Source organism: Pteropus alecto, unplaced genomic scaffold, assembly GCF_000325575.1.
Source record: "Pteropus alecto unplaced genomic scaffold, ASM32557v1 scaffold146, whole genome shotgun sequence".
Classification (NCBI taxonomy): Eukaryota; Metazoa; Chordata; class Mammalia; order Chiroptera; family Pteropodidae; genus Pteropus; species Pteropus alecto.
In genome coordinates, this window is record NW_006442107.1 from 21,149,470 (window position 1) to 21,165,977 (window position 16,508).

The 16,508-nt window shown below is 34.9% G+C and overlaps 1 protein-coding gene across 3 annotated transcripts in view; it reads right to left on the bottom strand.

Annotated features, from left to right (window-relative positions):
• Positions 1 to 16,508, bottom strand: part of TAF4B (TATA-box binding protein associated factor 4b) — a 113,469-nt gene that overhangs the window by 31,354 nt on the left and 65,607 nt on the right. For all 3 annotated transcript variants that reach the window (XM_025038666.1, XM_006920014.3, XM_025038664.1), the window contains 2 exons: positions 12,713 to 12,838; positions 7,006 to 7,062 (listed from right to left, as the gene is read on the bottom strand). In XM_025038666.1, the coding sequence (XP_024894434.1) occupies positions 7,006 to 7,062; positions 12,713 to 12,838 (183 nt within the window). The remainder of the gene's footprint in view (positions 1 to 7,005; positions 7,063 to 12,712; positions 12,839 to 16,508) is intronic.

A 16,508-nucleotide genomic window follows, 5' to 3' on the forward strand; every position in this document is an offset into this window, starting at 1 on the left:
CACTGAGGAATAATTTGACTCCATCGTCACTGGAACTCTTAAATGTTAGATTCACCAGAATTCTGATAACAGGTTTGCATTGTATTATATTCTAACTAGAGTTTGTTTAATAAAACTTAAGCCTGGTTGCTCACCTATACCAGCAATACACATCTTGCTCCAAAAAGACCTAACAGGCTTGCCACATTCTTTTTTGAGAGAACCCGAACTAATTCCTTTATGGGTAGTAAAGACAGAAGACTTCATTTCTCTTATCACAGTCTCTCTGATATTAAGTAGAGGTCCATAAAATTCAAGCCAATGCCCTACAGTGCAACAAAGCAGTAGTAGTTGAAGACTATTCCATCCCTGGTGTTTAGTACTTGTCTCTGCTCATTTTTAAGTGCAACTATGGTAGTACCAACTTTAATCAAGACCCAAACCACATTAATAAATTATCTTAAAGAACACACAAACTCTCAGAGGTGAAGTTCAACAGAAGTACTTCTTGATGCTAAACACATAGTTTTCAAGAACAAAATATACTGCAAAAATAAAAATTAATGAAAATAAAAACCAAAAGCTTTAGCAGAATCAGGAGCTAGATGAAGAATGAATAAATCAAGTGTCAAAGAGCCAACTCTCAACAGATACAGAGACATATTTAACAGGAAGGACTAAATTATCTAGACAATTATGACACTGACAGTATGTAAAATCCAAAAAAATGTGTTTCTTTTCCATGCTTCAGGAAGGCAAGATATAAAAAAAATACAGGTACTGAAAGTACAAAAGACAACAGCAGAGCTGTCCTTCATAACAAACCATCCAAAAAATATAATGCGGTAGCATTTTCAGTCTGATTTTGCTACAAACTTTTGCAAAGTGATAATAAGGTATAAAGCAAATTAAAGAGTTGAGTTGGTAAATTAATACCTCTCTCAAGGATTATGTGTGCTGTCCAATAATAAATACATCAGTAGCAATGTAAATCAGCTAATGCTACCAGATAGGAATATTTTTAAGAATTTAAAGAAATGAGACGAAGTACACCACCAGGTTTTGAATTCAGCATAGGAAGAATTAAGAATGATGTCCTGCTTAGATTTCACAATTAAGGTTAAGTGTACATAGAGATAATGAAAGTCTAACACCAAACAATACACTTTTAAAAAAAATAATAAAAATTTAAAGAGAATTTTAGCTAGGCTTTGGAAAAATTGACCAAACTGAATCTCAACAATGCTCATAATCACTTCAGAATTATTATAATTTACTGCGGAAAGCAAGGTTAAATCCCAAAATATTATACTATAGAAGAAACAATATCACATCAAACCCTATTAACAGATGAATCTTGAACCAAAGAAACCAAAAAGAAACAAGGTATCAAAAAATCACCCCTTTCCCCGCCCCTAATCTCACCCAAAATTCAAGGATACAACAAAAGGAACACAGGATCTTTTTCAACCCCTCAAAGACAATAATTAAGCAGGCATTATACCAAAAAACAGTACAGGGTCTGAATATTTTTTTTTATCTCAACCACTAAGTTCTTATATTAGTACGCTGTCCAGAAAACCTGAAATTCTTGGATTTGCAATGTACACTCTGATGCCTTGCTAGTCAGCATTTCTAATCCATCCCTATCTTTCAGGAAAATAGCATTTTCCACATAATCTCAATTAGATACTTAGTCCCTTGCACTTAAACATAATACTTGATATATATACACATTGTTTAAGACAAATTTTTTGTGCTGTATATACATTAGATTACAAAGGCTTTTTCCCTTAGTTCTCGCCCTTTCTTTTTTCTTTTCAATCTTCTTTCCAATCCTCTGGAAGGAAAAAAACACTAACATATCCATGGTCAGTCTCAAGCTTACATTTAAGAGCTTGGTGGCATCTATCTTAAAATGTTTCTTTAGCGAATGTTTTTAAGCTGCTGTTTTTTCCTCTTATACCTCACCTTTCCTTAAATTATGACAGCTGCATAACACAAGCAGAGCATGTACTGTTACATTCTTTTAAAAATACAAGATACTTGAGGTAAGCTCAAACAGGTAAAGTTAACGTCCCCGAAGTGATATCTAGATAATGGCAGGCTAGAATTCAAGATTCCTGACTTCCAGTTCAATGTTTGTTTTTTTAAATAATATACATCTCTTCTACCAAAAGGGTAACATGTCTCTCAGACACACAGATCCCATACTTCAAAATTAAAGATGCATGCAGATGTTTCAAAGCATTGACCATTTAGAACAGCGGTTCTCAAACTGGCATGCATGAGAATAATCTGGAGGGCTTGTTAAAAATACAGATGGCTAGGAGCTAACCCCAGAGTTTATGATATAGTAAGTCTAGGCGAGGCCTGAGAATCTTCATTTCTGATGAAGCTCTAAATAAAATATTGACTTTTCTATGTAAGGTACCTAATCAAGAGATACAACCAATAAAGTTCTCTTATGAAAATATCCATTAAAAAGAAAAAAACCTAGTGTAGCTTTCCCAGTTCCAAGAAATAACCTACTGAAAAGATAATTAGATGGTTACTAAACGAGATGCCAACTCTCAGATTCCCAAACCACAGTATTTTGTTTAACCTTTTTCTGGCCATTTAGTCAACGGAAAATTAAAAAGCGATAGATTTTAAAGGTCTTCTTTCTCCTCTTAAGACCAATGATTCTAAGCGCAATCTCCAGAACATCAGCAGTGATAAGAGAATCACTAGGAAGTTTGTTGGAAATGCAAATTCTCCGGCCTCATCCAAACCTACTAATCATAAACTCTGGGGTAGCGCCTGGCAATCTGTATTTTTAACAAGCCCCCCAGATGATTCTCATGCATGACAGTTTGAGAACCACTGTCCTAGACCACTCATGCTTTGAAACATTTGCATGTTTCTCTGCTAAGTATACAATTTCTTTATAACCAGTCATTTTATGAATGTCCCTTCCACACAAAATTAATCTAATTGCTAGAAAGTATTTTTAATGACAAATTTCATTTTGTCCCGTCCAGTGCTTCAGTTTAGCTCATGAAGAACAAGCATAAAGTTTAAATATAAGTTGCTCTAATTTAATAGTTAGCATTAAATGTCATGTTTCACTGACTATCTTTTTAAATTTAGTTCTAAAAATACACCTTGACTTTTTCATATCTAAATCATATATTTCTCTAATCAGTAATGAGCCTTATTATTCAGTATCTTTTTTCTTTCATAATAATGCTTTATGGAGAACTGTACTACTTAAGAGTTTTTATGCCCTATATTTTCTATAAACAAAAATCCTACATACTTCAGGGTATAAGTTTTCTAATCTATTATGCATTTTAATCATTTAATACTTATTCTTTTGCCCAGTTTCTACAGGTTGCACTGTGAAGCTAATGTGCCAGCAGGTACATGTCTTGCATTCCTTTTTCTTCCTTTTATTGTGTGATTACAAATGAAAGTGGGAATGCTAGGAACTGTTAAAAAGAAAGTAAATGAATTCTTTGTCTCACTGTGCACAGATGCACTCAATTCACATTTCCCAAGGGAGAAAAAAGATATTCAAAAGGAAATAAGGGTCACAATATATATAACAAATGTGTAAGGAATCAGGCGGTTTGAACTGCAAGGTCAGATGGCTTGCTCCACAGAATTCTGGATGATGTGGTAAGAAAGGAAAACATTGAGGGCTAGATGGTAATCTAGGACACACAGCACACTCTTCAGACAAGTCTGCAGCTGCATTTAACAAAGATGCCCTTGCTTGTTTGAAGTTAGAATTTGGCAATTAGCAATCTATTTAAAACCTTTCACAAATAGAGGACAAAATGGAAAAATGTCAGTACTTGCATTTTAGAAAAGGTATCTAGAAAAATTTTTAAAGATCAAAATTAAGTGTCCATATTTAAAATATAAAGTTACAATAGAGCCACATATTTTTTTTCCAGGCAAAAACAGAAAAAGGGGAAAAGCCCTAACGTTGAAACTAAAATGTCTGAATTACAGGAATATCCACAGACATTTTAGCCAGGCAACAATAAGGTTTTCAAATAGATAGATAACCTGTCAGGTCAATAAGAACAGTATGCAGCAGGAGCTCCTTCAATGGATTGAGACTGCGCTGGAGGCAAACCCAAAGGCAGCCTATTTTTTTTAAGTGCCAAACAAGGATGGCAAAATTGAAAGAAGTCAATAGGAAGGATGAAAAAAAATTATTAGACATGTTTATAAAAACTGGCCAAATTTAACAATTTGTCCTTATACCTAGAATGCAAAGAAATGAATATCCTCTAAAACTGGATTAGAAAGAAGAAAACTCAGAGGAGAAATGATCACGATCAAAACTCTAGTCCTTAAAAAGTAAAAGCACACATGGATTATAAAGTTATGTATGAAAAGTATTCAAGTTGTATAATGTTTACGTGAAAAACACATTGGCTGAAACATTTCTCAGCATCAATAAAGTCTAAAATTTCTCTAAACAGCTCTGCATTCATAAAATACAGTCATTAATCTTTCTACTATGACCAGCATGATTGGTGGGTAGGAAAAGGAAAGCAAAGCAATTTTAAATCAAGCACCTTTAAGGAATCAGTGCTGATTTTCACAACTGAACAAAGAAAACTTCCCAGAGAGCCAGACACAGACACAGAAACACAGACAGACACACAGACAGACTGACCGACAGACACACAGACAGACTGACCCACCCACCCACACACACACACACACACACACTCACAATCACAAACCAAAGCTTTCTACTTTCTACCTGCAGGGAAACAATTAGCATATCCCAAATGATAACTTTACAAATTACCATACAAGAGAACAATTTAACTTTATATTAAGATAGGGCCAATGATTTCTGCAACTAAACAAAACATGGTATCCCTGTGTGTTTGATTCTAAATTAGAGCCCCTTAGAACATTAAAGTTATTAAGAGCTCTAGGGGGCAGGGGGACGACAAAATGGCAATATTTTACTTTTATCAAACATTTAAAACTAATACAGAGTGGCCCTGTTCTTGGAACGGGACCAATGTATTTGATTCTTTTTTTAATCAACAAGATTCAAGATAGGAAGCAACTAAAAAACTTTCAAAATATTTTGGAAATTATATTGAGTCTAGGAAAAAGAAATAAATGGAGGTGCAAGGGACAGAAAAAAAGAGGTTTGGTATTACCTGCTCTCATTAAGAGAAGTGGTTTTTTCACATTTACTCCTACTTTTTTTTTTTTTTGAAAAATGCCGTCCACCTTTCATCTTTCAGGGAATAATTAAACACAATATTAAAAGAAAAACCAACGAAACAAAACAATCTCATACAAACCTGAAGAAAAAATTAATCTAAGACCCAGCTATTTATGAAGGTTTATGAAGGAGGAACAGACAGGATATTTAAAGATAAAAGGGTAAACTTTCTGATATATATTTTCCAAAAAAGGGATGCAATTAGAAGAAAGTGTATAAGTATTTCATCAGTCCTTAATTAAAACAAAGAGGGATACCCATGACTAAGAGCAACAATAGGCTGCCCATCACCAAATAATCTATCATCAAGCCAGGCTTGCTTATAAAGAATTATAGGCATAGTTCTCATACAAATTTTTTAGATAATATTTTAGATGAATTTTCTGCTGGAAAGAAATGAGTACGAGAAATTTTTTTGTTGTTGTTTAAATAAAATGCTTCTGGTTTCAACCTTTTTAAATGTTTTCCCCCTTTCCAGTTCTCCTCATCCCAATCCAGAAGCCCTCCCACCCAGAGTTCATGTGTTTTCCTTCTCTATTTTTATGAAAACACACCACATTGATTTTAAGAACCTTACTTGATTTCCATTTGTTTTGCCTCAGCCCCTACATTAATCCAAACAATAAGGGCCTTTAAAACATTCATAAATAACCTGCTGCTGCTGGCACCTAGGAGCCAAGCAGCAACGTTAAGCAACAACAAATTTCATAGTTCAAGAGGCACAGTTAAGGAAAAAGGTTGCTCAGAAAATCACTCTTATTTAGTACAAAGATCCTTAAAAATTGCATGAAATCAGTCAAGTAACTATAGAAACCAATTTCTTCAGCTTCATATCACACGTCTCACACCTCAATTGTCTTTATTATTGTCTGCTGTCAGATCCTTAATCAGAAATGTGAACAGGCTTGATGATTTATTCAGCAGGGAAAAGAATCTGTAGGTCAAGTGAAAATTTTCACACACACACCCATATACACACCACATCTTCAACCTTAGGTACTTTCATTTCCTTCTGTTCTCAGCAGCTCTGGGGGCAACTCCAGTGAGATCCAATATTAAGGCTCAATTAAAATAAGCTCCAATTAGTGGAGCTTTTTTCTCTGGGGCTAGAAAAGTCAGGAAATGGATATTGGGAAATGTAAAAAGTCAGCTACTGAGAGGAGGCTGCAGACATAAATGAACTTATTTGTTGATTTCTACAGTTGCTATGCAGAGGCCTCTGGGAGTAAAAGCTTAACCAGTCTAAGCTATAAACTAAAACCCCTGCAGCTAAACATGAACTGTGTGAAACACGGGCTCCATTCCAGAACAGAAAACTGCTGGGCCCAGAAAATTAAAAGCCAGAGGCATTTTCCATTTAAAACTAAATCCCAGTACCGCCTCCCAGCCAAAGAATTATAAGCAGTATCAGATTTACAAAACGAACAATTACCCTGGAAAAATGTAGTCTATTGTACAGTCCCAGATGCTAAATCTCAGAAGTTTCTCTCTCTCTTTTTTTTAATCCCACATTATATTCCTTCAAGTGTGCTGCTGTAGTTTACAAAGAGCCATTTCTAGACAGGCCTAAGCCTTGAAAATAAATTTTAAAAAGAGAGCACATCACTCATTGACCTCATTTGAAGTACTGCCCTTGCCTTTAGCAGTTCCTGTCCTTCCCCAAGGCTTCTGCAAATGGTATGCAACAGCAAAATAAACCCTGACCTAATTGCCAGGAGAGAGCTGCCAGCCTTCCCTCAAACACAAAGACAAACATGGTAACTTGAAAGTCCTACCTCTTTGGCTTTCTGCTTTAATCTCAGCTGTTCTGGATCTTCTTTATTGGAACGACTCTAGCAAAGGAAAAGAAAATTTTAATAGAAATTACTAGCATCTAAACACCATAGCTGCCGTTAAATATTTAATAAATGACAATTTTCTCTTGTGATTGAAAACCTTAGCTCCAGGGGAAAATGCCTCAGTACAGTCCTGTGCATACCCTCCCTTACCACCCCTCCCTCTCGTTGTCTGGGCCGGCTGCTGCAGTTCTAGCCCGAAGGAAGCTTATACTGAAAATGATGCTAACAATGTCAGTCAGGTCCAGTTGAGGCATAGCCTTGTTCTTGCTGGAACACTGAAAACTAAAAAACAAATGGAATGGATGAAGGAAAAGAAAAGGATAACTGTTGGCTTAAATAATGAAAACAATCAACACTGGCTAATCTTCAGGTGAAACCATTCTGGAAAAACATATGGTATTTCAAGAACTATAAAAATCAAGAACCGGTCTAGCTTTGAACCAAATCTCTCTTCAAAAGTGTAATTTTTAAAAATTAAGTATAAAATACATTCCAATGTTTCCATTGAGTATCTTATCATCTTTGGGTCATCTATAGCACTTAACAGAATGCTATACACAAGTAAATGTTTAATAAATGTTTACTGAATGTCACTCTCCATAGTGATTCAATTTAACATTCTAAAAATATACAATCTTATAGGACTGCTATTAAGAAGAGAGCAACCTTCCACACGCAATGCTATGATGGAACAAAGTATAAGGAACTTTATTTTTGAAAACATTAATATTTGTCCACTGAAAAATATGCTTGGGATAGGTGTATCCTTCTTTTCATCCTAACAAAGCTATCTAACTCCTAAGAAATCTGAATATTTGTTCTGTAAAATGCAACATTAGCTAATAAAAGATAGCTAACAAAATAAGAGCTAAAAGTATTCTCCTATTTCCCTAAGTTTACCTGACAGGTTTACTGGTTTATCAGTATTTTCGTTAAAGAAAAATAGAAGAAACTTTATAATTGAGTACTTTCTAATTTTAAACACCTTAGCTAAATACCTACCTAAGATTCTATCCATAACTACTGATTTTTTTTTTTTCATTTTTCCCCTAATCTATTAAAACAACTTCACTTAAGCCCAAATTAAGACCAAGTCCTTTGTTATTCCACTTATAATATTAGGAGAGAATGTTCTATGTATTTATATAAAAATGTGTGCATGTGTATATGCGTGTATATATAATTTTCTACCCCATGTAAAATGGGCACATTGGGTATCTAGTCTTTGTCAGTCGATCAATATTTATTGATTATCCACAGTACAAATTCTACTGTGTATCACTATAGGCACAGAAATGAAATAACAAGACTAAGTCCCGGCTTTCAAGTAACTTAACGTTTTAAGAAAAGAAAAACAATTTTATAAAAATTAAATGTAATTAAAATATATAAAGCATTTATGATAGGGAAAAATAAAAAAATTACTGACAGTGCTAAAAAGCTATAAAGAAAATAAACAGGATAATGTAATAGAAAGGGAGAGAGAAGAATGTGTGGGGGGGTATTTCTTTAGGTAGGATGGGAGGGAAGACATCTGTGAGGAGTGACATTTGAGTAGAGATTTGAATGTCAAGAAGAAGGCAGCCATGCAAAGATCTGGGGGAAGAACACTCCAAGCAGAAGGCACAGTAATTGCCAAAACTTAAAATGGAAACAAGCTTGGCATGCTTGAAAGAAAAAAAGCCTGTGTGGTTAGAACATAGAAAAAAGTTGAAGGGGATAAGGTTAAAGACCATGTGTTGCCTTGTAGGCCATGATAAGGAGTTGGGGTTCAATTCTAGTTATAAGAACAAGTTACTGGAGGGTTTGGAGCACAGGAGTGAGATGCCACTGACATGACACTTTTGAAAGATCAATTTGGCTATGTAGAGGTTGTACTGTAGGGATCCAAGACTAGAGGCACAGGCACACAGAGCAATAAGGAGACTATTCTAAAACAACTACTGTGAATATAAAATTAGGAAAAAGATGAGGGCATCTTGGACTAGTGTCATAGCAGAGAAGACGATAAGTGATTAGATTTGAAATATATTTTAGAGGTAGAGCCAACCAGGTTCACTGATGGATTGGATATAGGGTATGAAGTAAAGAGAAAAATTAAGAATAACTCCTAGGATTCTGTCCTAAGAAACTCGAAAGATAATTCCAACTTTCTGAGAGGAAAAAGATGGGAGAAGATTTAGGGGAAGGGAACTCAATGTTCAGTTTTAGATGGCTAATTATTAGTCTAATATCCTATGGTGGGGGCGGGGCATAAGCTTGGCACAATCAAAGAAAAGTCAGTGTGACTGGAGCAGAGTGAGTAAAGGGAATGATATGAGGCAAACTCAGAGAGGGAGGGGGTGCCAGATCATGCAAGGCCTTTAAAACTTTGGTGAGAAGTTTGAGTTTTATTTTAATGCAAAGAGAGGAAATCACTGAAGGCTTTTAAACAACAGAGACATACATGGCTTGTTATAAAAACATTATCCTAAAATTAGTATGGAAAATGGATTATAGAAGAAAAATATCAATTCGAAAACATTATATAAGAGTCCCTGTGAAAGATAACTTAGGCTAACATGGTTACAATGGTGATGAAGAGAAGATGGATACATTTTAGAAATAGAATAGGAAGAAAATAGATTCAGGAGAGATAAAGGAGTTAAAGATGACTTCTAGGTTTTTTGTTTTGTTTTGTTTTGTTTTGGCTTGAACCAGGTGAATAAATGTGTCATTTACTGAGTTAAGGTATTTTGAGTGGGGAAGAAAATCAGGAGTTCTTTTGGACACATTAAATTTGAAATGTCTACTGGCCAACTGAGTAGAGATTTCAAGTAGGCAGTTACTATATGAGTCTAGTTCCATAATATAGACTGTGTTAGGAATATAAATTTACAAGGGAATGCAGACAAAGAAGAAGGCCTAGGAGTAAATCCTGGGACACTCCAATATTTTGAAGTCTGGTAGAGGAGAAAGAGCCAAGAGAGAGTGAGAGCAAATGTAATATATCCAATAACAAAACAAGTACTTAATAGTTTGTGACCTTGTTTACAGCATAGTAATTGGAAATAAAATACCAATAAACTACTTCATTACACTGGCTGTGTGCTTGCTTATAATACTTGAGGGCTCAAGAAAGAGTATCTTCTCCTCTCCTAGCTGTCCTTCCCATTGCAGGAAAGGTCAGCATGGGGACTGAGACAGTGGGACGGTGGGAAGCTGCAGTGACATGGTTGTGGTGCCCCACAACCTTGTGGGGGATTGGGGAACATGAAGGTATAGACCAGTAGCCAAGAATGCAGGGTGATGAGGGGCTGGGGAGGCTCACCAAGGCATGGCCAGTGGGCATGGCGGCCAATTACATGGACAATGAAATGAGGGCAGGGGTAACAGTAGTAGTAGACAGAAAAGTCAATCAGCATAACTTTGGGAGATTAGTTACATTGATCAAATAAGTAAATTGAGAATATAAGTAAATATATTGAGGATAACGAAACCAAGTTTCTGACTATGGAGAAAGTATTTATAAACATAGAAAACTTAAGGCTAGAAAGAACTCTAAGATATTGGAGTTGGAGGTATCCATATAAACTCATGGTTTTACAATATATACACACAGATAAAGAAATACAGATGTATGTTTGCATATATACACACGTGTACATATGAACATACCATACATATATTTCCTAGATTTGTCCACTGAGAGGGCCTATATTTAATGACACCCCATTAGCAATGAGCACACTGTATACTCTAATCCTGGTTTCTGGATATCATCCTCAGTTAAAAAGATGCAGGGTTCCTTGGAGAAATGGCTGATACGAGGACTGGAAAGGAAGAGTAAAAGCTGGGCCTAAAATATCTTATGCCAAAAAAGTAAGAACATGCTCACAAAACGACAGGGACATGACTAATGGACAGAAGTGCCAGCTGGAAGGGTCTCTCGCTCAAGAGCAATTAGAACATAAAAATAAATAATGATAGTAATGGATTACAATCTGTTGAATCTAATAAAAATCCATGAGCCCATACTGATATAAATGCATGCATGCGTGAATAAGAGAAAAAAGAAAGCTCTTCCATATGGTAGACGGCTAATAAATGTAGAAGAGAATAGGAGAATAAGGAATCACCATCTGACAACCATCATAGAGGTGGCTGATTAAGGTAGACATTATCTAAAATTGATACACGGAAGTTCGATGAGAATAGAATATACTGGTATATATAATCTTAGAATACCTTCCTACGAAAAATTCATCAATTACAACGGGTAAAACAGAGAGAATTGGTAAGCATTCACTCAACCAGGTTACAAGGCTGCCTTTTGACCAGCTGAGAAGAATGTAGCATCTCTTCTATCTATTCCTGCCAAGAACGCATGATCTAAGTCATGAGGAAATATCAGTTGAATAAAGGCTGAGAGTCACCCTACAGAAGGTAAGGTCTATTCTCTTGAAACCTATCAAAGACACAAAAGAAAAAGAAAGACTGAGAAAATCTGTGGAAGGAATCTGAAGAGAGGACAAGTGAATGTAACACATATTCCTGAAAGGGAAATGGACCATGAAGAAAAAGGAGACAGAGAGCTAAGACAACTGGTGAAATCTGAATGGGGACTGTGGATTGGTAGAGTTACATTGTTCACATCTTGACTTGGAGGTTTATACAAAAGAATGTCCTTGTTTTCCCAAATATATACTAGAATGTTTAGGAGTGGTGGACATCATGTCTGAAACTTGCTTTCAAAAGGTACAGAAAAAGACTAATCGGAGATGATAGTTGCACAATCTTACGCATATACAAAAAAACCTCTGAATTGAAAGAAAGGAGAATAAAAGAATGATAATATGTGTGTGTGTCTAGAAAGGGTGAAGAAGAAGCAATGAGAAATCTGGGAAGATGACATTTCTTTGTATAGTTCTGGTAACTTTTCTATAAGTATGATACAATTTCAAAATAAATTAGTTTCTAAAAAGTGATTGGCATATGATTAGAAACAAATACTCTAAAATGAGAGGCTGCCAATAACACTAAAAATTAAAATTAAGGTGTTTAAAACACAAAATAAGACTAATGCCCAACCTTTAAGACTGCGCGCAAAGGCCCTAGGCCTACAAAGACATGTGGAGCAACAAAACACAACCTCTAATGGAATTAGCTTTCACTCCATCTGGCACTAAGAGTCCAGAAAAATGTTTAAATAAGGGAGAAAAGAAAGAGCCTCCCCTGTTCTCTCTTTTACTCTCTCTAACCCATTTCTGGCATCCCATATTTTGTTCCATATAATCTTAATTACTCTTATATTTACCCATACCCTTGCCTGTCCACTTTCCAAAATTTCCTCTTTCAACTTCAACTTAGCACATATCAAATCATATCCCTAAAAACACCATGAAAATTTTACAAAAGTTTTTTACTTGGGAGAGTGGAAGGTATGATGCTAGGCACACAGATATTGAGAGTGAGGAAACAAAAGAGTATGTCTCATTAAATTAGCTGAAAGCTACTGTCCTATACCATCCTGCTGTGAGAGATTTTATTAGTAATTTTATTCTAAGAAATCCTTCAGAGAAATCTAAAGACAGTCAAGCAATGATAAAGCCAGTTTTGACCTCCTTGCCAGGTCACATTCACTTATAAATCAGTAGGAACTTACCTTGGCTGCCTTAAGTAACATTTCTCTTTCTTCTAAATCCTTTCTCTGCTTCTCCAATTGATCCAGCTTTTCAAGAAATTTGAGCTGTGACCTGGTATCACTAGACAGAATGTAATTTTCACTTGTCTGAAAAAAAAACAAGGAAGAAAGTCTTATGACGATCTTAGGCAATGCATTCTACAACAGGTATTGTTATAAATCAACTAAAGGCAGTAACACCAACATATACAGGGAGTTAAATTTTCAGGAGGTAATATTTTGCTTTCTGTTAAAGTTAACAAGAAAAAGAACTTTAACCATCCTTAAAATTTAAGAGGTGATTAAGTATTTAAATTTCAAAGCTTTCCTAGTAAGTCAAGCTGATCCTAAGAACAGGAAATGGAAAGCAAAGAGAGTAGCATTTGTCTATAATCTAAATCTTTTTAGCTAAATTACTATCCATGTGAGTAGACCTTAATATGATTAATTAAATCTTAGGCCTGCGAAAGACAAAAAAAAAACAATAACAATCATTTCACTGAAAAATATAACAGTTATCACCCTTATTTCTAACCTTGTCAAGTGAATATAACTTCTATCAAAATAACAACACAAAATAAGATGGCAAACATCAAGATCCTAAACCTTGTTTCGAGGATTCTCTTAAACTACGAACTTGGGCAGAAAGAAATTAAGTATACATTTATAAATGAAAGCCATAACAGAGAATTATAATTATTTGTCTTAATTGTTCCATAAAATAATAAAATCAACATTGTTCCATTTATTCTGATATTCTAGAGTATAAAACAGTGCTTTCCAATCTAAATATTTTTTCATTTTCTTCATCTGATATGACCACCTATTTTTCCACTCTAATATATATGTGTGTGCATGGGGTAGGGAGTGAGTGTATAGGGCAATCTTCCCAATCAATATTTACAACATCCTGCCATCTCCTCATCTCAGCAATTCAGACATCCAAGCTATAAGAGAGAGGGACTGAAGGAGACTGTATAATTGAAAAACAAAATGTTTTTAAACATTCAGTCCGACAGTCAGTGCCTGGCTTGGAGATCATGGGTATAGCTCCACTCCCATTTTTGTATTATCCCATGCTTATAACTGATTCAATTAACTGGGACTGAGAGATTTCATATGCCCAAGATTCTTTTTAAATTAAACTTTTATTGTTGGTATTTAACTAGATCAAAAGAGTATTACATAGTATAACGAACAAGGATGTATTAGTGCTACTTATTTTATTTCATGTGTAATGCAAAAAGAATTCTCAAATGCTTTTAAAGTTAAATAATATAAGAAAATATGGAATACATTATAGGCCAACCATCGAGGTATAAACATAATAACCAGTGGTTTCTTAAATACTTCATCCTTACCATTTATCTTCAGATATACTGGAGAGAGTTTACTGGCAGGATTTAATTTTTAAAAGACAACAAACACTAAATTAAAAAGGGGCACAGACTTTCTAAACTTTGACCCAATCTCATTCCCATGCTAAGAGTCCTTCTCTTTTTCCCAGCTCTGACAGCCTCTGGCTTAACGAATGCAACATTCTTCTTTTACTCTTCCAGGAACTAAACAAATGAGTGCTTCCCCAATTCCTTCTGAGTTCCCAACCTTATTTAAACAACAGTAACCCCAATCTTATGACGTTCTTTCCTGTCTACCCAGCGGGCCTAACTGAAGTCTTCATGCACCACAGAGTAGAGTGGTTTAGCAATGAAAAATATAAGAACCTAGACCAAATGTTAACACCACCAAGTGAATCCCATCTCAAGAAAGCACTACAATCCCTTTCAACTGGAAAACATTGAAATTTCTTCAACCACTGACATGCAGAAGACTATAATATATCTTCAATGGGAAAACACCTGGCAGAAAGATCAAAAGCTTTGTACCACATGTGTCAGTTTCTACTTATTTATTGAAATCTCATTTTATGGACTGTGATTAATGAGAGAATTATATCTAACTGGGTGAAAGATTATCAGAAGTAGGTGGATATCAAATGGAAAAAGATGGTGGGATGTTGCTTTTAATCGAAGTACTCACTTTTGTAAAATTCACGGAGTAAAATTTCCCACACTATACAGATGAAAATAAATTCTATAAGGAATGAAGTGAAATATAAAGACAGGGCTAAATCTGTGACACAAAGATTATTACAAAGTCTACAAAACACAATTTTGAAGTAGATCCAAATATAACTATGTGATTATTATTTCTGTTTAGTAGCTGCCTTTCTTTAAGTACAAATTCAGACAGCGCCATTACCTGTATTAAGGAATAACTGTGTGGGGAAAGGTAGGAAGGGGAAAATCATTAGGATAGGCATTGTACAAGACAGAAGGTTAGGAGGTGTTAGCTTTAAGCTACGTTATTCAGAGAGGTTCCAGGTAGGGTAGTAGATACTATCCATTTTGCGTGGGGTAACTAAATCCTTGGAACATATGCTGCTGACATACAACAGATAAAATGTCATCTAAAGGCTATACACAATAGAGCTTTGGATAGCATTTAGAATAGTAAATATTACCTGGAAAAATTCCATTCCATACTAAATTGTATATGTTACATTTTGTAAAGAAACTGCCCATTGTAAAGGAAAGTACACTATGTGTCTCTGAAACACAAGGGTGACTGAGGTGAGACTAGAAGAAAATCCAGGTTTAAAAAATAATAAGACTCTTTTAAAAGTTACAGAAAAAGCCAAAAAGGAAGACTGAATTCTTCCATATTCCCTAACCGAAAGTAAGGGGTTATCAATTCAAACTAGATTATTATAAATTTAGGATATTCGTTGTAATTCCTAGGGTAACTGCTAAGAAAATATCTTTAAAAAATACACAAAAGGGAATGAGAAGAGAATCAAAACAGTATACAACAACAACAAAAAAATCAATTAAACAAAAAAGACAGTATATAGAGTAAATGAGGGACCAAAAAAAAGCTATAAGGCATACAGAAAAACAGTAAAATAGTTCTTCCTTATCAGTAATTACTTTAAAGATAAATGGATTAAACTTCCCAATCAAAAGGTAGAGACTGGCAGAATGGATAAAAAACATGATCCAATTAATGCTGCCTACATGAGATAAAAGCACATAAGTAGGTTGAAAATTAAAGAATGAAAAAAGATATTCCGTGCAAACAATAAGCAAAATAAAGCAGGGGTGGCTATTCTAATATCAGGCAAGAGAGACTTTAAGTCAAAACTGTTAAAAGTGATCGAGAACATTATATGTTGATAAAAGAGTTAATTCCAAAGAAGATATAACAAGAAAATACACACAGAGCACTCAAACGGAAGGCTCGAATATATGAAGAGCCCTCAAATATATGAAGCAAACTTTGACAGAACTAAAAAGAGAAAGAGGCAGTTCTACAATAATAGTTGAAGTCCTCAATGTCCCACTTTTAATAATAGAATATCTAGATAGAAGATCAACAAGGAAACAGAGAACTTAACACTTTATATAAATCAACTAGATCTAACAGACATGTGAACACTCCACCCAGCAACAACAGAGTATACGTTCTTCTCAAGTGCACATGGAACAGTCTCCAAGACAGAACATAAGGCCACAAAACAGGCCTCAATAAATTAAAAATGACTGAATCATACAAAGAATCTTCTGATCACAATGAAATGAAGCTAGAAATCAACAATAGAAGGAAAACTGGAAATTTAACCAATGTGGAAATTAAACAACATATTCTCAAACAATCAGTCAAAACAATTTTGAGGGCAATTAGAAAATACTTAGAGATGAATGAAAGCAAAACAATG